General features: G+C 69.7%; 4 protein-coding genes across 10 annotated transcripts; 2 read left to right on the top strand and 2 right to left on the bottom strand.

Moving 5' to 3' along the window:
• Positions 1-54: 54 nt before the first annotated feature.
• On the top strand, positions 55-5,135 carry POLR3C (RNA polymerase III subunit C). 4 transcript variants are annotated; one of them, XR_005814924.1, is made up of 15 exons: positions 55-120; positions 648-948; positions 1,514-1,769; positions 1,993-2,178; positions 2,310-2,398; positions 2,652-2,756; positions 2,957-3,049; positions 3,172-3,252; positions 3,582-3,633; positions 3,743-3,803; positions 3,884-4,034; positions 4,138-4,239; positions 4,588-4,637; positions 4,719-4,891; positions 4,986-5,135. XR_005814924.1 is itself a non-coding variant. In XM_040538876.1 (15 exons), the coding sequence occupies exons 2-15, from the start codon at positions 802-804 to the stop codon at positions 5,065-5,067; spliced, it is 1,605 nt and encodes a 534-aa protein (XP_040394810.1). In that variant the 5' UTR covers positions 55-120; positions 648-801; the 3' UTR covers positions 5,068-5,135. The 4 variants fall into 4 exon arrangements, 3 of the variants coding, with proteins under 3 accessions (XP_040394810.1, XP_040394809.1, XP_040394808.1); XM_040538876.1 differs by having other exon boundaries at positions 4,742-4,891; XM_040538875.1 differs by having other exon boundaries at positions 2,957-3,252; positions 3,582-3,629.
• A 325-nt stretch (positions 5,136-5,460) lies between these two features.
• NUDT17 (nudix hydrolase 17) lies at positions 5,461-8,681 on the top strand. 2 transcript variants are annotated; one of them, XM_040538879.1, is made up of 8 exons: positions 5,461-5,583; positions 6,043-6,165; positions 6,258-6,429; positions 6,564-6,589; positions 6,697-6,789; positions 6,873-6,971; positions 7,100-7,236; positions 7,319-7,532. In XM_040538879.1, the coding sequence occupies exons 1-8, from the start codon at positions 5,512-5,514 to the stop codon at positions 7,491-7,493; spliced, it is 897 nt and encodes a 298-aa protein (XP_040394813.1). In that variant the 5' UTR covers positions 5,461-5,511; the 3' UTR covers positions 7,494-7,532. The 2 variants fall into 2 exon arrangements, with proteins under 2 accessions (XP_040394813.1, XP_040394814.1); XM_040538880.1 differs by lacking the exon at positions 7,319-7,532 and adding an exon at positions 8,161-8,681 and having other exon boundaries at positions 5,497-5,583.
• A 591-nt stretch (positions 8,682-9,272) lies between these two features.
• PIAS3 (protein inhibitor of activated STAT 3) lies at positions 9,273-19,129 on the bottom strand. 3 transcript variants are annotated; one of them, XM_040538869.1, is made up of 15 exons: positions 19,028-19,127; positions 17,667-17,724; positions 15,531-15,990; positions 15,112-15,196; positions 14,742-14,792; positions 13,992-14,082; positions 13,570-13,704; positions 13,243-13,348; positions 12,549-12,622; positions 11,977-12,137; positions 11,438-11,574; positions 10,989-11,160; positions 10,589-10,722; positions 10,168-10,205; positions 9,273-10,066 (listed from the first exon to the last, which is right to left on the bottom strand). In XM_040538869.1, exons 3-15 carry the CDS (start codon positions 15,985-15,987, stop codon positions 9,797-9,799), a joined length of 1,911 nt encoding a protein of 636 aa, XP_040394803.1. In that variant the 5' UTR covers positions 15,988-15,990; positions 17,667-17,724; positions 19,028-19,127; the 3' UTR covers positions 9,273-9,796. The 3 variants fall into 3 exon arrangements, with proteins under 3 accessions (XP_040394803.1, XP_040394802.1, XP_040394804.1); XM_040538868.1 differs by lacking the exon at positions 17,667-17,724 and having other exon boundaries at positions 19,028-19,129; XM_040538870.1 differs by lacking the exon at positions 19,028-19,127 and having other exon boundaries at positions 17,667-17,862.
• A 177-nt stretch (positions 19,130-19,306) lies between these two features.
• ANKRD35 (ankyrin repeat domain 35) lies at positions 19,307-25,753 on the bottom strand. The gene is made up of 14 exons (XM_040538871.1): positions 25,552-25,753; positions 24,663-24,793; positions 24,460-24,549; positions 24,121-24,185; positions 23,534-23,591; positions 23,366-23,436; positions 23,168-23,274; positions 22,641-22,762; positions 22,508-22,545; positions 21,211-22,419; positions 20,532-20,621; positions 20,382-20,447; positions 19,939-20,256; positions 19,307-19,670 (listed from the first exon to the last, which is right to left on the bottom strand). The coding sequence occupies exons 5-13, from the start codon at positions 23,568-23,570 to the stop codon at positions 20,173-20,175; spliced, it is 1,824 nt and encodes a 607-aa protein (XP_040394805.1). The 5' UTR covers positions 23,571-23,591; positions 24,121-24,185; positions 24,460-24,549; positions 24,663-24,793; positions 25,552-25,753; the 3' UTR covers positions 19,307-19,670; positions 19,939-20,172.
• Between the last annotated feature and the right edge of the window lie 114 nt (positions 25,754-25,867).

Here is a 25,867-nt window from a genome sequence, read left to right as displayed (position 1 = left end):
AGGAGCTGGGGGGGGCAGAGGGAAGGCGGAAGTGGAGGCTGTGGGGGCCGGAAGTAGAGGGCGGGAGGGCGGAAGTGGTGGTTGCTATGGGGCGGGTCGGGGCCTAGGCGTTGGGCCTGGGTGAGAGCGGGCCTGGGGCAGGGCGGCGGCCCGGGGCGGGGGGGGGGGGAAGGGGGCACCCCGGGGTGGGGGAGACAGGGACGGGGATACAGGGATGGGGGCACCCAAGGGTGGGGGATACGGGGATGGGGACAGGGGCACAACAGGGTGGGGGGAACGGGGACAGGGACACGGGGACAGGGGGACCCCGGGGAGGGGGACATGGGGACGGGGACAGGGACACAAGGGGGTGGGGGGCACGGGAACAGGGGCATGGGGATGGGGGCACCCAAGGGTGGGGGACATGGGGACAGGGGCACGAGGATGGGGGCACCCCGGGGTGGGGGGCACAGGGACAGGGGCACCCCGGGGGGGGGGATGTGGGGACGGGGGCACCCCAGGGTGGGGGGCACGGGGACAGAGGCACAATGGGGTGGAGGACACAGGGACGGGGACACCCCAGGGTGGGGGACGTGGGGACAGGGGTACCCCGGGGTGTGGGACACCCGGTGGCACCGGCTGCTTTCCCTAAATCTTTGTTTTCGTAGGGTCGCCTCCGTTTGGGACCGGCCGTCCCGGGGCTCTGCAGGCAGCAGCAGCGCGACCCCACCGGGCTCCACGTGCCCGTCCAGGCCCGTCGAGACCCCGCCGGACCCCCCTCCCCCCCCCCCCCCACCGCGTGCCCGTGGAGACGCGGCGGGGATGACCCAGGCCGAGATCAAGCTGTGCTCCCTGCTGCTGCGGGAGCACTTCGGCGAGATCGTGGAGCGGGTGGGCACGCTGCTCGTCAGGGCGGGCGCGCAGCCGCTGCGGATGCTCGTGGGCGACACGGGGCTGTCGCTGGAGCAGGTACGGCCCCGGCCCCGGCGCCGCCCGAGGCGCTCGGGGACGCCCCTGGTCCCCTCGGGGCCCAGCGCGAAGCTGGAGAAACTCCCGGGAACACCTCGGAAAGGGCAAAGCGGGACGTGGCTGGGTATAAAAACGCCGAGTAGGGTTTCTTCAGGGGCGGAGGTGGTTCGCGACCTCCCGTAAAAGGGCCCGCGAAGGGGCGGAGCGGGGTTTAAATGCGGGGAGCGGAGGCAGGGGGTGCCCGTCGGAGGGGCAGGGGATGCGTGCGGGCCGCGGGAGGCCCGAAGGGGTGGCGGCAGGAGCAGAAGGTTCACGTTTCCCCTGCCTCACCCAGCGGGGCAGCGAGGAGGGGGCCCCGCAGGGTCCCCCCGCGGCCAAACCCCCGCGGTCAACCTGCGGAGCCGCGCCCGGTTGGGGGGGGGGGGGGGGCGGGGAATTTTGGTGGCCGTAGGTGGAAGAAACGCGCTGCGACCACCCTGAGCGGGGACGAGGAGCCCCGAGGGTGCCGTTCGGGGCTCCCCCCGCGTAACCGAGGCCCCCCCCCGCCCCCCTCAACCGCGTGCAGGTGAAGAAGGCCCTGTGCGTCCTCCTCCAGCACAACCTGGCGACCTTCCAGCTGCAGAAGCGCGGCGCGGTGGAGTACGAGGCGCGGGGCGAGCGGGTGCTGAGGATCCTCCGCTACCCGCGGTACATCTACGCCGCCAAGACCCTCTACGGCGACACGGGCGAGCTCCTCGTCGAGGAGCTGCTCCTCAACGGCAAGATGACGATGAGCGCGGCGGTGAGGAAGGTCGCCGACAGGCTCACCGAAACCATGGAAGGTGGGGGGGGGGGGGGGGGGCTGCCGGCGGCCCTCGGGGAACGGAGCCGGGGGCGGGCGGGCGGGGCCGCGGCCGACGGCACTCGGTGAAGGCGCTGTCGGGGGCAGCGTGAGCGCGGCTGGCGCAGAGAACCCTGGTGGAACTGGGCTGCTCCTGGCCCTGTTGGGCGCGCCCCCGGAGCCTGAGGGTGCTGGGCCTGACGCCGCCCGCTCCGTCCCCGCAGACGGCAGGACCATGGAGTACGCCGACGTCTCGAGCACCTTCGTGCGCCTGGCGGACACGCACCTGGTGCGGAGGTGCCCGCTGCTGCCCGAAGCCCCCCAGGGCCCCGCGGCGCCGCCCGCCCCCGCGCCCACCTTGGTGCTGAACGAGAAGGACACGTACGCCGTGCCCCGGCTCAACCTCACCGGTGAGGGGGCGCCCCGGGGTGCTCGGGAAGCTCGGCACCGCTGGGCACCGACGCCGTGGCGCGGCTTTTTTTTTCGGGAAGGCAAAACCCCTTTGTCCTGTTCTCGCTGCTTTTTTTTTTTTTTCTGGCAGGGCGGGGAAAGCGGAGGCGGTCGTGCGACGAGGAGGAGGACGGCGGGCGCAGGGCGAAGAAGCAGAAGCAGGATGCGGAGGGCACCGAGGTACTGGAGGGGTCTGGAGCCCCGAAGCTCCCTCGGCTCCGGGGGGGGCCGCGCGTCAGAGCTGGGGCCGCCGCTTCGTCAAGCGTCACCTCTGCCCCGGGGACACGCCCCGGTCCCCATCCTGCCCCGTGCTGAGCTCCTGGCTCCGAGCTCGGGGGCTCGGGGCTCCAGCACCTTCCCAGCCCCAGCCTCCCAGGGGGGCCGGGACCGCCGCCGCCGTTCTGCGGACCCTCTGCTGGCCCTGTCCCCGCAGCCCCCGCCCGACGACGGCATCTACTGGCAAGTGAACCTCGAGCGCTTCCACCAGCACTTCCGCGACCAGGCCATCGTCAGCGCCGTGGCCAACCGCATGGATCAGGTCCGGGGAAGCTTCCAGAAGCCTCCTGCTGCCCGGGCTCAGCGTCTCCGCGGCCGTAACCGCGGTGGGGGAGGCTTCAAACCCTGCCCTGGCCCAGGCTGGCGGGGGGATCGGGGGTGGTCCGGCGGGCGTCGGGGGGCTCCGTGAGGCCGGGACCCCCCTCGCCCCCGGCCGCGTCCTCCCCCCCCCCCCCCGCGCAGACCAGCAGCGAGATCGTGCGGACGATGCTGCGCATGAGCGAGGTCACCACCTCGTCCGGCGCGCCCTACACGCAGCCGCTCTCCTCCAACGAGGTCCGTGCCCGCCCCGTGGGAGCCGCCTCCGCCCTCCTCGCGCTTCGGTTGATTTTCCTCTGTTTTGTTGTTTGTTTTTTTTTTGTCTTTTTTGGCTGTTTTTTTCCCCCCCCCTCTCGCAGATCTTCCGGTCGCTTCCAGCCGGGTACAACGTCACGAAGCAGGTTTTGGACCAGTACCTCACCCTGCTCGCTGACGACCCGGTGAGGGACGCCCCCCACCCCCACCCCCACGTCCCTGTGCCGCCCCCGCTCCGTGTCCTCGCCTCGTCGCGTGCCAGGGGGGTGTGGGGCCGAGGGAAAAACCTTTTTCTGCCGTCTCTTAAAGGATACAAAAAGCGAAGCTCCTCGCGTTAAAAATATTTGGGCAGTGTCCTCAGGCTCTTAAGAGGAAAGAGGGGTTTTTTTTTTGGGAGGGGGGGGGGGAAATCTCTGTTGTGCGTCAAGTGACTTTGGTAAGCGAGGTTTTACGCCGATCGGGTTTTTAATGCCTCGGGACGTCCTGAGCTCTTGGGTTTGGTCTTTTCTCCTAGCTCGAGTTCGTGGGCAAATCGGGGGACAGCGGCGGGGGCATGTACACCGTCAGTATCCTTTGGGGGGGGGGGAGCAGCCCCAGGCAGCCCCACCGGGGTTCCCCTGGGTGTAAAACGAGCCCCGAGCGCTGCTGCTGGCCCTTGACGCGGATCCCGCACAGATCTTCACAAGGCTCTCGCCTCTCTGGCCACGGCCACCCTGGAGTCCATCGTAGAGGAGAGGTAAAGCGGCAACCCGGGGACTTTCCGACCCGTTCCTGCCTCCGCCTGCGCCCGCCGATCTCTTCCCCCTTCCCCCTCAGGTTCGGGTCCCGCTGCGCCAGGATATTCCGCCTGCTCCTGCGCAAGAAGCACTTGGAGCAGAAGCAGGTGGAGGACTTCGCCATGATCCCGGCCAAGGAGGCCAAGGAGATGCTGTACAAGATGCTGTCCGAGAACTTCGTGGCCCTGCAGGTGAGCGGGGGCGAGCTCCGCGACCGGGGACGCCGCGATCCCTGCGTGCCGCCAGGAAAACGCCGCGCCCCGGGCCGCCCGCGAAGTCCTCCCCCTTCCCCAGGAGATTCCCAAGACGCCGGACCACGCGCCCTCGCGCACCTTCTACCTCTACACGGTGAACGTCCCGTCCGCCGCGCGCATGCTGCTGCACCGCTGCTACAAGGTGCGGCCCCGCGGTGCTGCCCGCGCCCCCCCCCTTGTCCCCCCAGTAGCCACCAGGACGCTCCGATCCCCTCCGATCCCCTCTAACCCCATCCCCAAGCAGGGGGGGAACGGCCTGAAGGCTTTTATCCCCCTACTGCCAGGCCCCCCCGTGCCTCGAGCAGCTCCCCCACCATCTTCTCCCTCCCCCCCCCCGTCCCCTTCCTCTCCCCCCATCCCCTTCCTCCCCCCCCGTCCCCTTCCTCCCCCCCCGTCCCCCTCCTCCCCCCCCGTCCCCTTCCTCCCCCCCCCGTCCCCTTCCTCCCCCCCCGTCCCCTTCCTCCCCCCCCGTCCCCTTCCTCCCCCGCAGAGCGTGGCCAACCTGATGGAGCGGCGCCAGTTCGAGACCAAGGAGAACAAGTGAGCGGGGCCACGGGGGGGTCGCAGAACCTTGGGGGGGGGGGGGGGGGGGCCACACAGACGAGGAGCTCTGCCCCCCAGCGGGGTGGTTTCCGCCCCCGCAGGCGGCTGCTGGAGAAGTCGCAGCGGGTGGAGGCCATCCTGGCCTCCATGCAGGCCACGGGCGCGGAGGCCGCGCAGCTGCAGGAGATCGAGGAGATGATCACGGCCCCCGAGCGGCAGCAGCTGGAGAACCTCAAGCGCAACGTCAACAAGTGAGTGACCCCCCCCGGGGGTTGGGGGGGGGGGGCACCCCCAGCCCTTCGCCGCCACCCCCCCCGGCCTCCAACCACCCCCTCTCGCCCCCAGGCTGGACGCCAGCGAGAACCAGGTGGACGAGACCATCTTCGTGCTGGAGTCCTTCATCGACAGCACCGTCAAGAAGCCCTGAGCGCGCTGCCCGCCCCCCCCTTTGTGCCCCCCCCCCCCCCCACTAAGGACAATAAAGTGACCCCCCCGCCCCCCCCGAGCTGCTGCCTGCTGGGCACAGGGACCCCAATTGTCACCGCAGCGTCCTGGGGGGGGGGTTGGGGGGGGCTGGGGACAGCCCCCACCTGCTTCGAGTGCCCCCCCCTTGTGGCCCCCCCCCCCGTGTCTCCCCCCTTGTGCCCTCCCGCCTTGTGGCCCCCTTTGTGGCCCCCCCCCCCCCTTGTGGCCCCGCTTTGTCCGTGCCCCCCCCTTGACCCCCCCTTGTGGCCCCCTCCTTGTGGCCCCCCCCGGGCCTGCCGTCGCCCCGCCCACCCCATTCGGAGGCCACGCCCCCCGTGGGCGAAGCCCCGCCCACCCCGGCTGGAAGCCCCGCCCACCGGGTGTTGTGCTGGGGGGGGCAGCGCCCATGGCGGGGCTGGGGCGCGTGCTCGTGCACGTGCGGCGCGGCGGGGAGGGGGGGGCGGCGCGTTTCGGGCAGGTACGGGGGGGGGCGGAGGGGGGGGGGCAGAAAGATGGGGGGGGGGAGAGCAAAGGGGGGGACTTTGGGGGGGGTGTCGGGGGGAGGAGAGTAAGGGAGGGGCTTTGGGGGGGTGAGAGTGCAGGGGGGGCCTTGGCGGGGGGAGCAAAGGGGGGGGGCATTGGGCGGGAGGGGGGTCGGGGGGGGGGTGCAAGGCCGGATTGGCGGGGGGGGGGGCGGCTCTGAGCATGGAACGGGGGGGGGTGCAGCAAGGGGGGGGGGCACGGGGGGGAGGGCACAGCTTGGGGGCGTGCAGCGGGGGGGTGCCAGGCGAGGGGTGCGCAGGAGGCAGCGGGTGTCGCCCCCCCGACCCCCCCCTTGACCCCCCCCGACACCCCCTCGACCCCCCCGACCCCGCTTGACCCCCCCTCGACCCCCCCCCCTCATTGCTGGGGCTCGCCCCCCCCCCCCCGTCCTTAGAGCGTCACCGGCGCCTTCTGCGCCCCGCACGAGGACGCGGCGGCCGTGAGCTGCGGGCTGCAGCGCGGCTGCTTCGTCCTGGCCGACGCCGCCTTCCCCGGCTCCACCGAGACCGTCCTCCGGGTGCGTAAAGGCCGGGGGGGGGGTGGGGGGGACACACACGAACACCGGGTGTCCCCATCCATCCCCTGACCCCCCCCCCCCCGCCCCCCCAGAGACCCTCGTTCTGCCCCGCCAAGCTCCTGGGGGCGCAGCCGGCCGCCGAGCTGCGAGGCCTTGGCGTGGAGGCCGCGGTGGCCGTGCTGCTGCAGGCGGGCACCGGCCGCATCCTGCTCACCCGCCGCGCCGCCGGCCTCCGCGGCTTCCCCAACGTCTGGGTGCCGCCCGGTGAGCCTCGGGGTGGGGGAGAGGGGGGGCACAGGGGTGTGGACCCCCCCCCCCTCACCCCACCCCACCCCACCCCACCCGACCCCCAAATCCCCATCCCCGGGTGCCTCCAAGCCGCTCTCCCTCCCCTGCAGGTGGGCACGTGGAGCCCGATGAGGAGGTGAGGCCGGTGGGGACAGCGCGGGGGGCTCCCGGGGGGGGCTCCTGGGGGTCTCCTGGGGGGGCTGGGCGGGTGCCTGACCCCCCCCCGCCCCCCGTCATCCGCAGCTGCTGGCCGTGGGGCTGCGCGAGCTGCAGGAGGAGACGGGGCTGCGCCTGGCAGCCGGCACCTTCACCTGGAGGCTGCTCGGCCTCTGGGAGGTAACGGCCCCCCCCCCTCATCCCCCCTTCCCCTGCCTCACCGTGGTGCCCCCCCCCCCACTGACCACCCCCCCCCCCCGCAGTCCGTGTACCCCCCCATGCTGAGTCGGGGGCTGCCGCGCCGCCACCACGTCGTTGCCTACCTGCTGCTGCGCTCCGAGGAGCCCCACGAGGAGCTGGAGGTGAGCCCCTTTTTCCCCCTTTTTCCCCCTTTTTCCCCCTTTTTCCCCCTTTTTCCCCCTTTTTCCCCCTTTTTTTTTTCCTTGCCCCCCCCCCCCCCCCCCCCCCCCAGCGCTGCTTTGGGTTTCAGGCCAGGATCAGCCCCAGCGAGAGCGAGGTGAGCGCCTACGCCTGGCTGGAGCCGCACGTCCTGGAGGCCATCGCAGCCACCGAGGACGGCGCGGGGAGGTCGGGAAGCGTCCCTGGCACGCTGCCGGCCTCCGTCAGGTGAGGCTGGGGGAGAAGGGAGCCATGGGGGGGGGGGGGGGCAGGAGCAGCTCCCGTGACCGTTGTCCCCCCCCCCTCCCAGCATCACGGAGGTGAGCGGGGGCTCGCCCCGCGCCACGCAGCTCCCCACGGCCACGCTGCTGAACACGGCGCCGGCCGAGGGGGAGGACGTGGAGCGCGTCAGCACCGGCACCAAGTTCGCCCTTCGGCTCTGGTTGGAGGCCCGGGGGGGGGAGCGGGGGCCAGCCGGGCCCTGAGGCAGCGCCGCGGGGCCAGGAATAAAGGGATTGCACCCAGGGGCTGCGCTCTGCTGCGACGGGGCCGTGGGTGGTGGGCACGCATCCTGGTGTGGGGAGGGAGAGGGGAGGATGGGAGGACAGGGGGGTGACTTGGGGGGGGAGAGGGCAGAGGGGTCCCCGGGAGAGAGAGCCCGGGGTCCCCGATGAGCGGTGGTGGCTGGACGGTTCTGCTCGTGGCCGGCTGCGTGCTGCAGCCACTGCTCGGGGTCGCAGAGCTCGGGGCCCAACGGGGGACGTGCCCCCACGACGCTGCCCCCCGGGATGTGGGGTAGAGGCAGGGGGCAAAAGGGAGCCTGCGGCAAGCGGGGCTGGGGCCGCTCCTGCCCTCACCCCCTCAGTGGGAGAGGGACCCTCAGGGCAGCACCGGGGTGACGCTGGCTGCACACAAATCCCCCCCCCCCCCCAAAATGGGATTTCGGGAGCTGCCACCCCCCCGTCCCCCACAGAGCTTTCAAAGGGGAAAGCAGTGCCCAGCGCTCTCTGTCCTCCCATGGGGGCCGGGTGCCCCCAGCCCCTGCGTTACACAGCCGGGGTTTGGGTCCCCCACCCCGGCACAGCCGTGCGATGCAGGCGAGGCGCCCCCGGCTCGGTGCTGTGGTTTATTGATTTTATTGCATTGGCATAGTCACCGCGGGTACGATACAAGAAGTAAGAAACCTTCCAAGCAGAATACTGTGCGCTGCTCCCCCGGCCCAACACACGGGCGCGGGTGGTGCTCTGCCTTAAAACTCAGCCAAGGAGCAGTTAAAAAAGGTGCTTAAAAAAAAAAACACAATTGCTACTTGTGCTGCCTGTCCCCCCCCCCCCCCCCCCCCCCCCCCCCCCCCCCGCCAGCCTGGCCTCGCATCACGCCCCCCCAGGCCTCTTGCTCCAGAAATCGGGAACAGAGCAGGGCCACAGGGAGCTGGCGGGGCTGAGCAAGCCCCAGTTCAGCCAGGACACTCAGAAGGCAGCAGGGACGTCGCTGTGAGGGTTACAAACTAAGTTTAAATACATAAATAATTTGTGCAATGGGCGCCGCGCAAGCCCCGCTGGGGTCAGCGCAGCCTTCCTTCAGTCCTCGCCTAGGCGCGCCAGGAGGGAAGTCTTTGGAGTTTCCTATGTACAAAAGCTGCAACTGAAAATATAGATCATCTGTTCTCTGTACAGGTCTGTGCTGGAAGTGTTTAAAAGGAGGGAAACAAATCTACAGTTCTGAAAAATACAGCGGAATTACAACAGACAGCGCTGAGCCTGGGGGCAGCGGCGTGGTCGGGGCGCTGCGCTGCCGCCCTCCTGCCCGTGGGGCTCCCCAACCCCCCCCAAAAAAAACACCTGCAGAACACAAACCTGGGGCTGAAACCGCAGCCAGGGGCTGTGGCTGGTCCCGGGGTGGGGGGGTGGGGGGGGTGGGGTGGGGGCGCAGCCTCCTCCAGCATGGCCCCCCCCAGGGTCTGCTCCCTGCCCTCGTTGCGTTTTTTTCATTAAAACTGAGGAATTTCCAGCCAGGGCTTGGGCAGGAGAGCCACGGGGCGGTGACGCCTTCCCCACCACTGCTCCCCGTGAGGACAGACAGACGAGCGTCAGGACAGACGAGTGTCTGCCGGGAGCGATGCAGGTGAAGGCCCTGCCACAGGTCAGGACCAGACCAAGTCCCTCGTGCGCCTCTGGTCCTGCGAGCAGAGCCCGATTCTGGCTGGGGCGCAGCGCCCCTGCCCTGCCCGTGCCCTCCAGAGGCACAGCTCGGCCACGGTGTCCCCCCCCAGGCTGTTCCTTCGTCAAACCCTCAGTGGCTCAGCCCCACGGCTGCTACGTCTCAGCGGTGAGCTTCTCCCCCCTGCTTCCTCCTCCTTCCACCCGGCAGGAGCTCGATTTGCTTCCAGGACCGGGGGGGAGCAGGGCCGGAGGCGCAGCCGGGGCAGGGCAGGACACGCTGCAGCGCTCGCGGCCAGCGGGGCGAGGACAGGCGAGCCATCACCCCCAGCTCTACGGAGCAGGACCCTACAGGATATAAACGGCCTTAAAACACCTCCTTAAAGGCAGGGGGGCAGCTAACCTCCGGCCAGGGGTGCTCCCCAGCCCCCGGCGTGCTAAGGAGTGTGCACACAGCTACAGCCGTGGACCGGGCACGCCGGCAGCCCCCGGCACGAGCCCTGGGGGCACTGGGGAGGAGCCGCAGCCCCAGCGGGGCGCGTGGTGGGGTCCGTCCAGCCCCAAGGCAGCTCCTGGAAGCCTGCCCTCGCCTCCCGGCCCCGGCAGAGGAACGGCGGCCACGGCGCGGGTCAGTCCAGGGAGATGATGTCTGGCCGGCAGCCCGGGAGCGCGGCGCTGCCGCCCACGGTGCCGCCGTGCCCATGGCTCTCGCGCAGCGCACCGGCGGAGACGATGCTGCTGATGCGGCCGGCGGCCGGGCTGCCGGCGCCGTGGGGCGTCCCCATCACGGGGCCCAGGGGACTCATGTTGATGAAGTGGCCGGAGGCGCCTCGGTACTGGAAGAAGTGGCTGAGAGCGTCCTGCTCGTCCAGGGAGGTGATGACGGAGGGGCTGTAGTGCTGCCGAGCGGGAGAAAAACCCCGCGTCAGGAGAAACCAGGCAAGGAGAAAAAAAAAAAAAAAAAGAAAAAAAAGGAAAAAGAAACCAAAAAAAACCATACCTGATTTTCACTTTGAAGGAAGGAAAACAAATCCAGACCTAGAGAAACAAAAGGGGGGAAAATAAATCTCCTGGTGGTGAATAAACCTCTGGCAGGACGGGGAGCCAAACGGTGCCAACGCAGGGACAGCAGCAGACGGGTTCGGGCTGCTCCCAGCACCAGGAACCAGCACCAACTCTGCTCCTACAACCCCGGTACCTGGCAGCTCGGCAACCTGGTAAACTGGTACGGCCACCAATACAGCCGTGTGGCCCCCAGGATGGCTGTGCGGCCACCAGGATGGCTGTGCTGCCACCAGTACAGCCATGTGGCCACCAGGACGGCCGGGCAGCCCCCCAGTATGGCCGCGTGGACCCCACGACAGCCGTGTGGGCACCAGGACGGCCGTGCACGTGCAGGAGCAGCCCCTGGGCCCCGTTACCTTGCAGCTCCGCCGGCGCTGGGTAGGACGTGCGGTACTCGTGGCCGGGGAGGCCGGGGAGGTAGTCGCTGCCGAGCGCGGCCGCGGGGGGGCTGCGGAGCACGGAGGACGGCCGGGGGTCAACGCTGAGCACCCTGCGAGAGAGAGAGAGAGAGGGGGTGAGGAGCCCCCAAAAGGAGGAGGCTGAGGGCAGAGCTCCCCGGGCGCTTCGCAGGGAAATAAAAACCCGGCCTCGGCGGTGCTGCGGAGGACGACGACCCCTGCCTCCACCCCTGGGGGCACAGGAGGGACGAGCAGTGCTCAGGGCACTGGGGGCTCAGCACCAGGCACACGTGAGGGTCCTGGTGGGGCAGGGGGGTCCCAGTGGGGCAGGGTTGGGGGGCTCCCGGCGCTGCCTTACCCCTTGGGGCCGGGCGCTGCGGGCAGAGCCCCGCCGGAGGCCGGGCGCTGCTTCTTGGTGGGTGGCTCCTCCTCGTCGGACGAGCTGTCCAGGGTGAGATCGATGACCTCCACCTTCCTCCTGCCTTCCACGGGGTTCTTGCCCTCGGGGCTCACCGTGTACACGGAGGCGGCTGCGGAGGCAAAGGGCTGAGGCTCAGAAGCGGAGGCCGGCAGGATGCTGCCCCCCCCCCACGAGCACCACGGCCCTGTCCCAGGGCTTGCAGAGCCAGCACCAGGCCCACGGCGGGGCCCAGAGGAGCAGCACCCTCGCTCCCGGGGCCAGGTCCCTGCTCCTAGCAGCATTTTTGTCACCCCAGGGGGCAACTGAGGTCCCAAAGGCTCTCTGTAACAGTGGCTTTGGCAAAAACGAGGTGTCCGAGAAGGGCTCGGTGACCGCAGCGCCCATACCCTCGATCCCACTGAAGGCAGCCGGCTGGCACACCTCCTGGCTCTCCTTCCTGGGCCTCATGGGGCACCAGGAGCCGTCCTCCATGAACTGGATCTCGTCGCAGTCTGTGCAGGAGTTCAGGATTTCCATGAACAACCTGTGGGGGGGAGAGGGTGAGCTGGGGAGGGCAGACGCCACCAGGACCCAGGCATAAAAACGGGGACACACGGGGCTGGGACGACCCTGAGCTGGTGGTCAAAGACGTAAGACAAATAAATACTGCTCCGAAACCCAGCCCGTGGCTCCCGGCACACGGCAGGGCCCTGCCCGAGCAGCTCCCCCCGACACTGCCCCTGCAGGGACCGCGGCAAGGAGGCCAAGATTCGGACAAAGGCTCCTTGTTCTTCGGGGAAACCTCTCCAGATTGGCACGAGAGCAGTTCAGGGGATGGAAATCAGGTTTTCGGTCACTCGGGGCTGCAGCCCACGTACGTGAGCAGCGGGGGACCAGCTGGAGCAGGAGCTGTGACCCCCCCCCCGCCCCGGCGCGCCCGGCTCACCCGTCGATGATCAGGTTGTCGTATGGGGCCTTCTTGTCGCACACGGGGCAGGTCCAGGTGGGCTTCTTCTCGTTCATCTGGAGGTACAGCGCCGCGTCGAAGCACTGCAGGTGGGTGCAGGTGGTGGCTCGGCAGGGCACCACCAGCCTCATCTTGCCCAGCTGGGGGGCAGGAAGGGAAATGAGTGAGCTCGGCCGCGTGCGACCCCTCCTCACGGCCCCAAGGGTCCTGCTCCCCTCCTGCCACCAGCACGGCCACCGAGAAGTTCAATTAAACATCAGGGGAGGGTTAACATGCAAGGGAAATGGAGCTTTCCTGGGGGGGGTTTGGCCATTTCCCCCCCGGGCTCGCTCCCCCCTCCAACAAATGTAGGGCGCAAGGTGAACGACAAGGGTCGGGCAGCGGGCGGCATGGTTAGCCCGGCAGTTTGGGCTGATTCTGGCAATTTTAGGGTACGGAGGGACGGCTCTGCTGCCACGGGGGGCTCGGGGCTTCCTTTACCACTGGTGGGGGGGACCGCAGCAGCACGAACCGTGGTCTCATAGAGGGGGGGGGGGGACGCCGGGACGTACCGGGCACATGAGGGAGACGCGCAAGCTGGTCGTGGCTATCTCGCTGTCGGGGTCGGCCGTCAGCTTTTCCTTGACTGAAAGGAGAGGGGAAAAAAAGAGCTCTGCTGTCAGCGCCTGCCTTCTTTTACCCACACACGTATGCACAGACATGATTTTAACTCGCACCGTGACCCTCGTTACCCAAACTGCAGGGTTAACAGCTGTTAACGGCCGCGGCACGGAGACAGCCCCTGCCCCACGGATTCTGCCAGCCCCTGCCCTTACAGGCAGGATTTTGCAGGCTGCCTGCAGAGGGGCAGCGCAGGAGGAAAGGTTTGGATGGAGCAAACGGTGCCCAGAGGGGCTGTGCGCACCCCGGCACCGCTCCCACGGCCCTCACAGGGGCAAACGTGTCCGAAATAAAACCGGGGCCGGGCGGCGCTCCGAGGGGCAGCTGGGCTCAGAGCCTTGCTCGAGGATGAAGGAAATCCATGGTCCTCGCAGCCTCCACGCTCGGGAAAAGGGGGCTTAAGGGGCAGGTGGGCTGGGAAGGGACGGGCACTGGGAGCCCCTGCGTGCTCGCACTGATCTGCCCTGCCCCGTGGGCACCGGCAACCCCCACGTGCTCTGCCCCACGGGCACCAGGAGCCCCTGCGTGCTCTGCCCCACGGGCACAGGGACCCCCACCTGCCCCACGGCCCCCCCAGGCACTTACTCAGGGCTCGCGAGTGGTCGGGGTTGCGGATGCCCTTGGCGCGCAGCTTCTGCAGCAGGGTCACCGACGTCAGCTGCTTCACCAGGTACACCGACAGCGAGTAGTGCTGCGGGAGAGGCGCCGCGGCTCAGCCCCGGGGGCCGTGCCCCTAAATACAGCCCCACGTCCCCCCCCCCCCGGCGCCAGCACCCCGCGGGGAACGTCTGCGGCGTGCGGCGCGGAGGCCGCGCTGCTGCTGCTGCCTGGGGGGAGGGGGGGGGGGGGGTTGTCGTTATTTAATTTTATCTGGGTTCATTTCATCGCCCTCCCCAGGCGCTGCTCACCCACCCGGCCGAACTCCGCGGACCAGTTGACGACGATCGTGTTGGGGACGGTGGCCGAGAGCCGCGCCAGGGGCGTGATGTTGACGGGGCGGCTCGGGCGCTTCGGCTCGGCCCCGTTCTTCGTGGGCGGGAGGTAGCCCTGCCGGGAAGGAAAGGTTTCCTATAGCGAAGGAAATCCCCCCCTGGGGGGGGTCAGGCCCCGTAGGAGAACCCCCAGCCCCGCGTCCCCATGGCACGGCACACCCCTGGATGCTTCACAACGCATCCCGGAGCCTCTTAACCCCAAATCCTCCCCGGGTCCCCCAAGCTTGGGTCCCTGAGCGCCGCCGCGACCCCGGCCTCGTGCCCCGACAGCCTCTGACCCCCCCCGGGCATCACAGTGAGGAACGGGCAGGGTTCAGCCCACGGGATCCAAGATTTACTCACGGGCAGGGGGCAGAGCTTGCCGTTGACCTTGACGAACAAATTGGGAGGGAAGTAATCCTCCTGGGGACAGCTGGTCTCGCACAGGCAGAACCTGCGGGGCAGGGGGGAGAAAGAGAGGGGAATTTTGGGGAAGGGGGAGGCATCCCGGGGAGGGGGGACGTGTTTTGGGGAGGCATTTTGGGGTGGCATTTCAGGGAGGGGAGGCGTTTTGGGGAGGGGAAGGCGTTTGGGGAAGGGGGAGCTCTGCCAGGGGGTGAGCATCAGGCGCGAGCCTCCCCGGCCCCACCCATTTTTTCCACTTTTCCCTTTTTTTATTTCCCTGCTTGCTCTCCTCGCATCTTTAAGAGCAGCGACTGGGTTGGACAGTGAAAAACGTTCACGTTTTAAGCTTTTTTTTTTGGCCTCTTGCTCTGCCTTTTGCAACGGGTCAAAAAATGGAGCGGGGAGCGGAGGGCGCTGCGCACGAGGGCGCAAAGCTCGGAGCGAGACCCAGCCCTGCTGCACCGAAATTATTCAAAAATGAGCACGTGCAGGGGCACGGGGCAGCGGGAGGGACGAGGACAGGCGCCCTTGGCCTCGTGGGGCTCAGCACCCCCCGGTTTGGGGCTCCCCAGGTTTGGTGCCCGGGGTGACCGCCGCGCCGTGCCGAGCGCCCCAGGCCCCGCAGCGCTGCACAAGCGAGCACCAGCTCGGGGAGCGGGCTGGGGGGGGGCACTCATCAGGAGGACGCGGGCTTAATTAGGGCCTTACCTTAATTGCACCTGGACGGTGTAATCACACTTGGCACCCGGCAGGAGGTCTCTGCGAGAAGGAAGGCGCTCAGCCCGCCGGCGGTGGCCACAGCCCCAGCAGCCCAACACCTCACCGGTGCCAGGCGGTGACCCCAGGACCTTTTTTATTTTTTTTTACCCCCCGGACCATTTTTTTTACCCCCCGGACCATTTTTTCACCCCATTTTCCCATTAATCCCTCTCCACGGGCCGTCAGAGCCAGCACCGCGCCTCCCACCAGCCCGGCACCCACCCCGGCACCCCGGTGCCGGAGCCGAGGGGTGGGCAGGACGCAGGACCTGCTTCCCCCCAGCCCCGGGACCCCCCCCTCGGTTCCCCACACCCCTCACCGTGAGGAGAGGATCTGCTGGACCTGCTGCGGGGTGAGCGCGAAGGTGAAGTGCGCCTCCTCGAAGCGCTGGCTGCTCGTGGACGCTGGGGGGGGGGGGGGGGAACGAAGGCGCTCAGCGCCACGGGCACCACAAACCTCGCGGAGCCCACGGGCCTCTGCCAGAACCCCCCCAGGGACAGCACGCCTCGTCTTTTTGGGCCAATATCGACCGAGTTCTGCCCGTTCAGACCCAGCACCCTGCCCTAACTCCGACCAAAACCCCCCCGGGGGCATCAGGAGGGCACAAACCCACTTGGAGCCGCCCTGCACCGCTGCCACCACCGCGAATGGGCTTGGGGGGGGGCGGGGACGCTCCCAAACCTCCCCTGGCCGTGTCACCAACCTCTCCACCCCGGGGGGGCCGCCGCCGGCACGTACCGAGCGTGGTGGGCTTTATCAGCTCGTCGTAGACGTCGTAGAAGGGCAGCCTCCTCATGGTCACGTCGGGGTGCACCGGGTGGGCCGGCGGCGCCAGGTGCGGGGCGTCCGCCTCGCGCTTGGGTCCCAGCGCGGGCAGCGGGGGCAGCAGGGCCGCCGGCAGCGGCGCCGCGCCGCGCTCGTAGGGCAGGGGGCAGGCGGCGCTCGGAGGCAGCGCGGCGGCCGCGGGGAGCTGCCCCGGGGGGACGTGGAGCACGGGGAGGTCGGAGGGGGCCAGGGCTTTCCTGGGGAACCTGCGGCGGTACAGCTCCTTGATCTTCATCTGCACGGCCGGGCTGCAGCCGGAGCGGAGCAGCTGCAGCGCCTTGGCCAGCAGCTCGTGCTTCCTCCCGCTCTTGTTCCTCCCGGCGAAGCCCAGGAGCACTTGGAGCTCCGACACCCTAAAGCTCAGAACCATGTGCTGCAAGAGACGCAAAAGGGCGCCGTCACCGCCGCGCCAGCCCCGGGCCGCGGCCGGACCAACCGGGAGGCAGCGGAGGTGGAAATATTCGGGGGCTTTTGGGGCGCTTTGCTCCGGGCTTGGAGCTCCAAGCGCCGCGTCCCTGTCCCCCAAGGTCAGTTGGGTGGCCTCCCCTCAAACTCTTGCGCTCAGAGCTCGAGGTTTTGTCGCCCTCCGGCACCGGCACAGCCTCAAAGGCCACCACGGGCTGGTGGAGGGAGGCTGAGCCCACTGGGACCACGCTGCCAGCACCCACCACGTTGGCAGGATGCATGCCCGGGCCCCACCGATGCCCACCGGGGCTCAGCTCCTGCTGCCCGTGGGGCTCCGGCAACTCCCCGCGGTGCAAAGGGACACTGGGGGCACCCGGAGCCGTACGGGTTGCCTCAGCCCCGATACGAGACGCGTGAGACGGGGACTGAGGGCTGCCCCCGCTGGCACGCGGCGGGGCCGATTCGGAAACCGACCGGAGCAGAGCCCAAAGAGCACCGAGGTCCCCCCGTGAGTTCCACGGGGAATTGTGGTCGCAGAGGGTGCACAGCTCCCAGACTCGAGGTCGTTACAGCGCGGGGTCGTTACGGCACTAATTGCTGCCGGCCTGCCAGGAAGGCTTCAGGGCAGCTGCACGGGGAGGTCACGGCACCCACTGACCGACAGTGGGGGAAAAAAAGAAGGGTTTGGGGCTGCCGGAGGCACCCCATGGCTGCAGGATGCACCGTGTGCCCCCGAAGAAGAGGGACGTCGAGGTCCCGCGGGACCGGCCCGTCACCGCCGGGGAGCCGCAGCAGGACACCGGCGGTGCTCAGAGGCTTGACGCTAACACAAAATGCCCCCATCACCTCCACCCCGGGCTCTTCTCTGCACCCGCCGGGATCGCTGCTCCGAGGGCAGAGCAGGGGGGAAAGCACCCCCTGTGCTCCCGGGGCCGCATCCGGCACGGGCTGAGCCCGCGGCCGCTGCCGGCTCCTCTCCTCGCAGGGCAGTCGCCAGCGTTTTGGCCTCCGAAGAAAGGAAGGGGTCCGGGCCAAGCGCGGGCTTTATAAGGAGAAATGAGCTCGTTTTCGGCTGGCTCGGCTCGCTTGCACAACGAGACCCAGATGGGGAACGGCTCAAAGCAGCACTGGGCTGGGAGGGCAGAGGGGGGCTCGGGGAGGTGGCTGAGGAGCCGAGATGTGGAGCGGGAGCCCCAAAAACGCCCGGGAATAGCAAAACCAGTGCCTGGCCCCCCCTGTGCGGGCATGGATAGGCAGGGGGGCTGCCCCCAGCCTGCCAGCCCCATCCCCAAACCGCAGAGCACCGGGACTGGAGCTCGGACCCCTTGCCGGTGTCACTAATGCCGCGCCGCCTGGCAGGGAGCCTACCGTCGACCCGGAGAAGCCACGCACGGTTTTAGGGGAAGGAGGAAAACCGTGCCATGAAACAGCACCAAAATTTGGGCAGGGCGCTGCTGGAAAGGTCAGAGGCAGGCACTGCTCCGGGGAACCACGCTCCTGCTGCCAGAAAGGTGCCAGTGCCCCAGCGCCCCGGTGGTCCCGGCGCAGGGACCAGCTCGGACCTACAGCACGGCCTGCAGGAAAACGTCTCAAACGCCAGCGAGGACCAAAAAAAAAAAAAAAATCAGCTTTGGAATTAGTTACCGGGGGCAATTTCCTATTCCGCAGCCGGGTGGGCAAGGGCGGTTACACGCTCTGACTCCTAAAAACGAGAAAAAGAGAGTGGCGGGGGCTGGAACCCGGCCGGCCGCTGGCGCTGGGGGGGTCCCGCGCCGTGCCCGTGGCATCGCCACGCCGCTCCTCCTGCTCGCCCCACGGCGCTGCCCCACAGAAATTCCCCCCGCAATGGGGCCGGGGGGGGGGGGGCTCCGCACTGCCACCGCCTCGCTCCTCTCCGCCACCGCGTGCCCGAGTCCCCCGGGGCGCTCCGCGGAGGGGCTGCGAGGCTCCCGCTGCTGCTCCAGGACAGGACCCCAGCCCCGTCCCCACCTCCCCGGGGGTCCTGCGCCCACCTTCTTCACCCCCACACCCCTATAAAGCCCCCTAAGCTGCCCCACACCTGCCTCTGGCTGCCTGCCGGCGCTGTCTCGCTCCCCCCCCCGCACCTCCCCGCGGCCCCACACGTCTCCTCGGAGTCCCCCAGCCCCACAGATCCCCCTCCGTACCCTACACTCGACGACCATCCCCTCGCTGCCAGCCCCACGAACCCCCCCAGCTGCCCCACAGACCCTGCCAGAGCCCCCCACTGCCCAACCCCAGCCCCACAGACCCCTCGGCCCCTCACATCCCCCCCCCAGCTGCCTGACCCCATTCCCTCAGCCCCACGCGTCCCTACAGCCCCCTACGTCCCCCCACTGCCTGACCCTAGCCCCTCACTGCCTGAGCCTAGCCCCACAGCCCCACACAACCCCACACAGCCCCACAGGACCCCCCACTGCCCGACCCTATCACCTCAGCCCCACAACCCTACAGCCCCCCACTGCCCGTCCCCGTCCCTTCAGCCCCCCAACCCCTCACTGCCTGTGCCTGTCCCCACACATCCCCTCGCTGCCTGATCCCCTCTCCTCAGCCCCACAGCCCCACACGTCCCCCCACTGCCTGACCCTAGCCCCACAGCCCCACACAACCCCTCGCTGCCTGTCCCCAGCCCCACGGACCCCCTCAGCCCCACACGTCCCCCTGCCTGTCCCCAGCCTCTCAGCCCCCACAACCCCACGTCCCCCCGCTGCCTGTCCCCGGCCCCACACGTCCCCACGGCCCCACACCTCCCCTCGCTGCCTGTCCCCAGCCCCTCAGCCCCACAACCCCACAGCCCCCCGCTGCCTGTCCCCAGCCCCACACGTCCCCTCTCTGCCTGACACTGTCCTCTCAGCCCCCCCCAGCCCCACACGTCCCCCCGCTGCCTGTCCCCATCCCCACGGACCCCCTCAGCCCCACACGTCCCCCTGCCTGACCCCGACCCCGGCCCCACACGTCCCCTCAGCCCCCCGCGCCCCCCCCCCCACCTTCAGCTCCGCCGCCTCCGCCATCTTGGGACATGGCAGCCGCGGCCGGGCCCAGGGACCGGGGGCAAATTCCGCGCCCGGCCGCGGCCGCAGCGGGGCGGGGATGGGGGGGGGGAAGGAGAAGGGGGGGGGGGGGGGGCGCGGGCAGGGAGCGTCGCGAAACTCCGCGCCCGGCGCTGCCGCAACGGGGGGGGGGGGGAGAATGGGGGGGATTCTATGGGGCTGGGGGGCGCTGGGGGGCCGGGCTTCTATAGGGAGGGGTTCTATGGGGTGGGCTTCTATGGGGCCGGGTTGCGGGGGGGGGGGGGGGGCTTCTGTGGGGTCGGGTTTCTATGGGGGTGGGCTTCTATGGGGGTTGGGTTTCTGTGGGGTGGGCTTCTATGGGGGGGGGCTTGTATAGGGTGGGCTTCTGTGGGGCTGGGTTTCTATGGGGTGGGCTTCTAAGGGGCGAACTTCTATGGGGAGGGGTTCTATGGGGTGGGCTTCTGTGGGGTGGGCTTCTGTGGGGCCGGGTTTCTATGGGGCGAGCTTCTATGGGGAGGGGTTTTATGGGGTGGGTTTCTGTGGGGCCGGCTTCTATGGGAACCAGGTTTCTATGAGGACCGGCCCTCTGTGGGACCAGGACTCTGTAGGGACTGGGACTCTGTGGTGCCAGTTGTCTGTGGGGTTGGGACGCTGTGGAGTCAGTCTCTGGGGTCGGGATGCTGTGGGGTCGTTGTCTGCGGGGCCAGGCTTCTATGGAGCTGGATTCCTGCGTGACCGGGCTCCTGTAGGGCTGGGACACTGTAGGGCCAGGTTTCTATGGGGTCAGGGCGCTGGGGACTGGGCCTCTGTGGGGCCAGGCTTCTATGGGGACCGGGACTCTGCGGGGAATGGGATGCTGTGGGGCCAGGCTGGTGTGGGGCTGGGACACTGTGGGACTGGGATGCTGTAGGGCCAGCTTTCTGTGGGGCCGGGACGCTGTGGACTTGGCTTCTGTGGGGCCAGGACTTTGTGGGGCCGGCCTCTGCGGGGCCGTAATTGGCCACCCTGAGCCCTCCACCGGTGTCAGACCCCACAGGGTCTTCCCCCCCCCCATAGACCCCCATCCCCTCCCCACGCCCCCGACCCCAAGGACGAGGCGCTGTGGGGCCGCCAGCTCTGCTTTAATGCCGGGCCGGATCCTGCCCTCGCTCCTCCATCCGCAGGATGCGCAGCAGCCGCCCGTGCACCGCCTCGTCCATGAAGCCCTGCGGGAGCAGCAGCAAGGGGATAGCGGGGGCACCCCCCCCCCCAAAAAAAAAAAATACACAAACTTTTTTGCCTGACCCAATTCCGCAGAAATTCCACCCAAAACAGGAGCGCGGGCTCCTACCTGAGCGGCGCTGAGCAGGTGGCTCCGGTACACGGCCACCACGTCCCGATGGGCTTTCTGCTGCACCTGGGGGCACGGGGACGAGGTGGGCACGGGGATGGGCTGGGGGTCAGGGGGGCGGGGGGGGGACACGCGGGGACCCGGCCCCACCTGGAGCTGCAGCCGCAGCCGGGCGCTGTCGCTGCGCGCCGCCAGCACCGCCGCCGCCAGCGCCTCCGCCTCTGCCAGCAGCTGCTTGGTCTGGGACACGGCCACGGGGACATGGCCACGGGGACACGGCCATGGGGACACAGCTCTGTTATGCCCGGTGCCGGGGGTGGCTCGGCCCCCCCAGGGGTCCCAGCCCCAAGGGAGGGTGGGGTGGGAAAGGGGAGAGGGGGAATAGGGTGGGGATGGGGGCAGGATGGGGATGGGATGGTGATGGGGATGGGAATGGGACTGTAACGGGATGGTGATGGGGACAGGGATGGGAATGGGATGGGATGGGATGGGAATGGGGTAGTGATAGGGACAAGGATGGGATGGGAATGGGACACTGATGGGGACAGCAATGGGATGGGGACCGGGATGGGATGGGAACAGGATGGTGATGGGGATGGGACAGTGATGGGGACAGTGATGGGAGAGGGATGGTGATGGGGACAGTGACGGGAAGGGGCCAGCGATAGGATTGGGGCGGTGATGGGAAAGGGCTGGCAGTGGGACGGGGCCAGTGACGGGGACAGCACTGGGAAGGGGCCAGCGGCAACGATGGGCGCAGGGATGGGGAGGGGACAGGCAGCGATGGGGAAGGGATGGTGACGGGAAGGGGGCAGCAGCCCAGCCTCACCTTGGCCTCCCTGTCCCGGAGGGCGGCGCTGAGCTCGCCCACCCTGGCGCTGAGCCTCCCCAGGGTCCTCTCCAGCCCCTGCACCTTCTCCCGCAACTCCCGCGCCTCCTGCTCCCGCTCGGCCTCCCTGGCTTCCGCCTGCTCCTTGGCCCTGCGCTCGGCGGCGGCGGCGGCCTCCCAGCGCCTGGCCTCAGCCCTGGCCTCCTCCAGCCTCTCCTGCAGCACCCGCGCCCCCCCAGCAGCCTCCGGTTCCCCCGGCCGGGTGCCTGGCGCGGTGCTGAGCCCCCCCGTCCCCTCGCCCTGCGGCCCCTCTCCGACGTCCCCATCCTCGCCGGGGCGGCCTCCTCTCCCCGCGGCCTCCTCGGCCTCCATCTCCGCCACGAGCTGCAGGGCCTCGTGCTGGGACCTCAGCAGCGCCTCCAGCCGCCGCTGCAGCTCCCGCAGGACGCAGGCATCAGTGCGGGGGCCGCCGGCCTCATCCTGCACCCCCTGGCCCAGGCGGTCCCGCAGCGCCTCCAGCTCCTGCCGCTGCCCCGCCAGCCTCCGCCGCAGCCTCGTTGCCTCCTCCCGCTTGGCCTCCAGTGCCCGGGCCATGGTGGCCACCCGGGTCCCCGCTTCCACCACCAGCCCCGCACCGGGGTCCCGCTCCCGCAGCGCCCGCAGCTCCTCCCGCAGCCTCTCCCGCTCGCGGCCCAGCCGGGCCAGTTCGCCCAGGAGGCTCCCGTTGCGCTCCTTCAGCTCCTGCACCTCCTGCTCCAAGCCTGGCCTCCTGCCCTCCGCCTCTGCGCCCCGTCCCGCTCCCTCCTGGGGGGTGCGGGTCCCCCCCAGCCCCCTGCCGTAGGTCCCGTCGGCTTGGCTCAGCGCCTGCTCCAGCCCCGGCGCCGCCAGGCTGCTGCGCACAGCACCCGCGGGCTCGGCCTCTTCCTCAGCCTTCCTCCTCGCCAGCTCCTGCACGTGCTTGGCCGGCGGGGCGAGGCAGGGGCCTTCCTCATCATCCTCATCCTCGGCCGCGCTGCTGGTGCCGGGTGGGGGCCACGCCGGGTCCTGCACCCGCTGGTGGATGCTGGGGGCAGGGGCGCGCTGGGTGTGCTCCTGCCGCAGCACCGTCACCCGCCGGGTGCAACGCTCACCCTGCTGCTCCTTTTCCTCCTCTTTCTCCTTTTTCTCCTCCTCCTCCTCCTCGCTGCTGCTGCTACGGCCCGGGGGAACCTGCGGGCCGAGGCAGCGGGGTGCAGCCCCCAGCCGCACCGTGGTTCCCCAGGGACCGGGGTGCTGCCCCCCACCCCGAGCCCCCTACCTGCAGCTCGGGGTCCCCAGCGCCACCAGATCCGTTCTCTGCCGGCAGAACGAGAAGAAAAAAAGACCTCTTTTCCCCCTTTTTCTGATAAAAACCACCGAGGGAGGCCGCGGGGGCACAGCGGGGGGCTCACCTCGGTGCGCGTGGCTGCGGCCGTGCCGGGCGTCGTGGCCCCCACGCTCCTCGGCCCCGTGGCGCAGGAGCTGTGCAGCTGCCTCCATGCCACCGTGCTCGCGGGCCAGGACCAGGGCTGTCCTGAGGGATGGGGACAGGGACAGTGGGGTGGCACGGGGGCACAAAGGCACGGGGGTACAAAGGCACGGGGGCACGGGGACATGGCGGCACAGGGCCACGGTGGTACAAGGGCTCGGTGGCACAAGGGTGCAGTGGCACGGGGACAAGGTGGCACGGGGACACGGTGGCACAGCCCCCTCCCCAACCCTATATATCATATTCCCCCCGTAACCCCGCTCCCAAGGGACTGCTCCCCGCACCGGTGCCCCTCGGAGACCAAGGACCCCGTCGGGGCTGCCATCGCACGGGGCGCTTCCATGGTGCCCCAGGAAGCAGCACAGTCCCCACACGTGGGTGGGTGAGTAGAGCCCCCAGATCCCCGCCCCCCACCCCACGAGCCCTCCCCCTGTCCCCAGGGCCGCTCACTTCTTGTCCCTGTCGGTGAGGTCGGGGTCGGCGCCGCTCTGCAGGAGCTGGGCGCAGACGACGGCGTGGTTCCCCCGCGCCGCCAGCATCAGGGGCGTCTGGCCGTGCTGGGGGGGCACAGAGCCGCCGTCAGCCCTGGCCACCCCCAGGACCCCGTCACCCCCCCAGGTCCCTGCCACCCCCCCAGTCCCCGCTCACGGCATCGGCGACGTCCAGCGGGGCCCCGTGGGCGCAGAGCAGCAGCACGCTGGAGGCGCAGCCCGAGGAGGCTGCAGGGGGGCAGTGTCAGCATGGGGCCGGCTCCCCTGGGGGGGCCGAAGGGTGAAGCCCCCCGCCCGTCCCAGCCCAGGGCCCCCCGGCACTCACCGGCCCAGTGCAGGGGGGTGCGGTGCTGCCCGTCCATGTGGCGCGTGTCGGCGCCGTACTGTGGGGGATGGGGACACGGGAAGGGGCCTGGGGGTCCTGCCCTGTGCCCCCGTCCCTGTCCCCATCCTCATCCCCGTCCACATCCCTCTTCTCGTCCCAATCATCAGCCTCGTTTCTGTCCCGTCCCCATCCTTGTCCCCATCCTTATCCCAGTTCTCATCTCCATCCCTGTCCTTGTTCCCATCCCTGTCCCTGTCCCCATCCTCATCCTCATCCCAGTCTCGGTCTCGCGTTTATTCCCATCCCCATCCCCACCTCCCTCTCCAGCCCCGTTCCTGTCCCCATCCCTTTCCTCACCCCTTCCCTTGTCCCCATCCCTGTCCCCATTCCCGTCCCTGTCCCTCATCCCCCTCTACCTCCATCCCTGTCCTCATCCCCACTCCCGTCCCCGTCCCGTCTCCATCCCCACCCATCCCTGTCCCCATCGTGTCCCCATCCCTGTCCCCATCGTGTCCCCACCGTGTCCCCATCATGTCCCCATCGTGTCCCTATCCCTGTCCCCATCCCCGTCCCCGCGGGGCCGATACCTGCAGCAGGACCTTGACGCACTGGGGCTGGCAGGCGATGGTGGCCAGGTGCAGCGCGGTGCTGCCTGCAAGAGCAGCTGGCACCGGGGGCCGCGGGGACACCGAGGGGGGGACACCAAGGACGTGGCCACTGGAGAGCCCCCCCCCCAGCTGCAAACACAGGGACCCCGCACCCCTGGGACCCCGAGGACCCCACACCCTGGCCCTGCAAGACGTGCGCTCCCGGACACCCCAAGGGGACACCGGGGCCGGGTACTGGACACGGCCTCAGCACAGATCTGGCCACATCCCCCCAAACTGGGGCACAAGGGCGGGGTCCCCGCGGTGCCCCCCGCTCACCGTCATCATTCTGCGCGTCGGCGGGGGGCCCCGTGGGCCAGCAGCAGCGTCAGGCACTCGGTCAGCCCCTTGGCGGCGGCCAGGTGAAGGCTGCAAGGGGGCGAGGGGCGGCTGCCACCCAGGGGTCCCAGCAGCAGTGCCCTGACCCCCCCGGCCCCCCCCCCCCCCCCGTGTCCCCGAGGCGTGCGGGGGGCCGTACGTACGCAGATTGCCCCGTGGCGTTGAGCTTGGCGGGCCGGGCGGCTCTGCGGGAGGCGAGGGCGCCCACCCTGCCCACGTCGCCCCTCTCCACCGCCTCCAGCAGCTTCTGGTCCCGCTTGCTCCAGCGCTGAGCCTGGGTGGGGGGCGGGCAGCTCGGGGCGGGGGGGGGGGGGCTGCGGGGATGGGACCCCCCCCCCTCCGAGCACCCGCTGTGCTCTGACCCCAAAGGCTCGGTTCAGCCTGGCCCTGGTTTTGGGGTGCCCCCATGTCCCCGTCCCTTTGCGCAACACCTTGAGGCTGACCCATATTTCGGGGCGTGCCTCTGCCCGCAGCGCTTAGGGGGGGGGCACGGGGCCCTGCCTCAGTTTCCCTTCTCGTTCCGCAGCAGCCTCCCTGCACCCCCCCCCCCGAAAAGGACGGGGACATGGGGACACGGGGACCCCACGCCGGGACCGGTGGCACCCGGGGAGCCGGGCGGTGGCACCTGAGCGTGTCCCTGCCTGCGCCTGCACGCCCGGTTTGTCGGGGTGCCGCCGTACCAGGCGCTGCGACCGCTGTGGGTGGGCACCGGGACCAGCACCGGGACCGGGACCGGCACTGGGACCAGTTTGGTGGCGAGCATTAGGATCCAGCCCCCAGACTGTTGCCATCGGGACCAGGTTTGGGGCCAAGCATTAGGGTGCAACGGGGACCCGCGCTGGGGTGACCCCTCCGTGCACCGGGGGCTGTCTGGTGGCAGGGGACCCCCGCAACCCCCCGCCCGTGCCCCACAGGAGCACCCCCAGCGCTCCCAAGGCACCCCAGCAGCAGGGTCCCCAGCCCCCCTACGTCCTGCTGGGCACCTCGGGGGGGGTCCCCAACCCCAGGACACCCCCGGTCCCCGCGACTCACCGCCACGGGCGAGCTGGAGCAGGAGAAGACGCGCTTCATGGTGGCTGCGCGCCCGCACGGCGGGGGGGGGGTCCCCGAGGCCGAGGCCGCCGTCCCGCAGCGAGGCCGGGCGGTGCTGGGTGCGGCGAGCGGGGTGTGGGCGCGTTGGGTGCACGGGGCGTGGTGTGGGTGCGTTGGGTGCGTTGGGTGCGTTGGGTGCGTACCCTCCGGGCTCGGCCCCCAGCGCCTCCCCGCACCCATTTTTTTTTTGTGTGTGTGTGTGTGTGGGGGAACCGCTGCTCCCCCCTGCCCACCCCGCAGCGCCCGCGGCACAACT

Source organism: Cygnus olor, chromosome 28 (genome assembly GCF_009769625.2).
Source record: "Cygnus olor isolate bCygOlo1 chromosome 28, bCygOlo1.pri.v2, whole genome shotgun sequence".
NCBI classification, from domain to species: domain Eukaryota; kingdom Metazoa; phylum Chordata; class Aves; order Anseriformes; family Anatidae; genus Cygnus; species Cygnus olor.
Note: the sequence above shows the minus strand (reverse complement) of the source record. Positions and strands in the feature narration are given on the sequence as shown.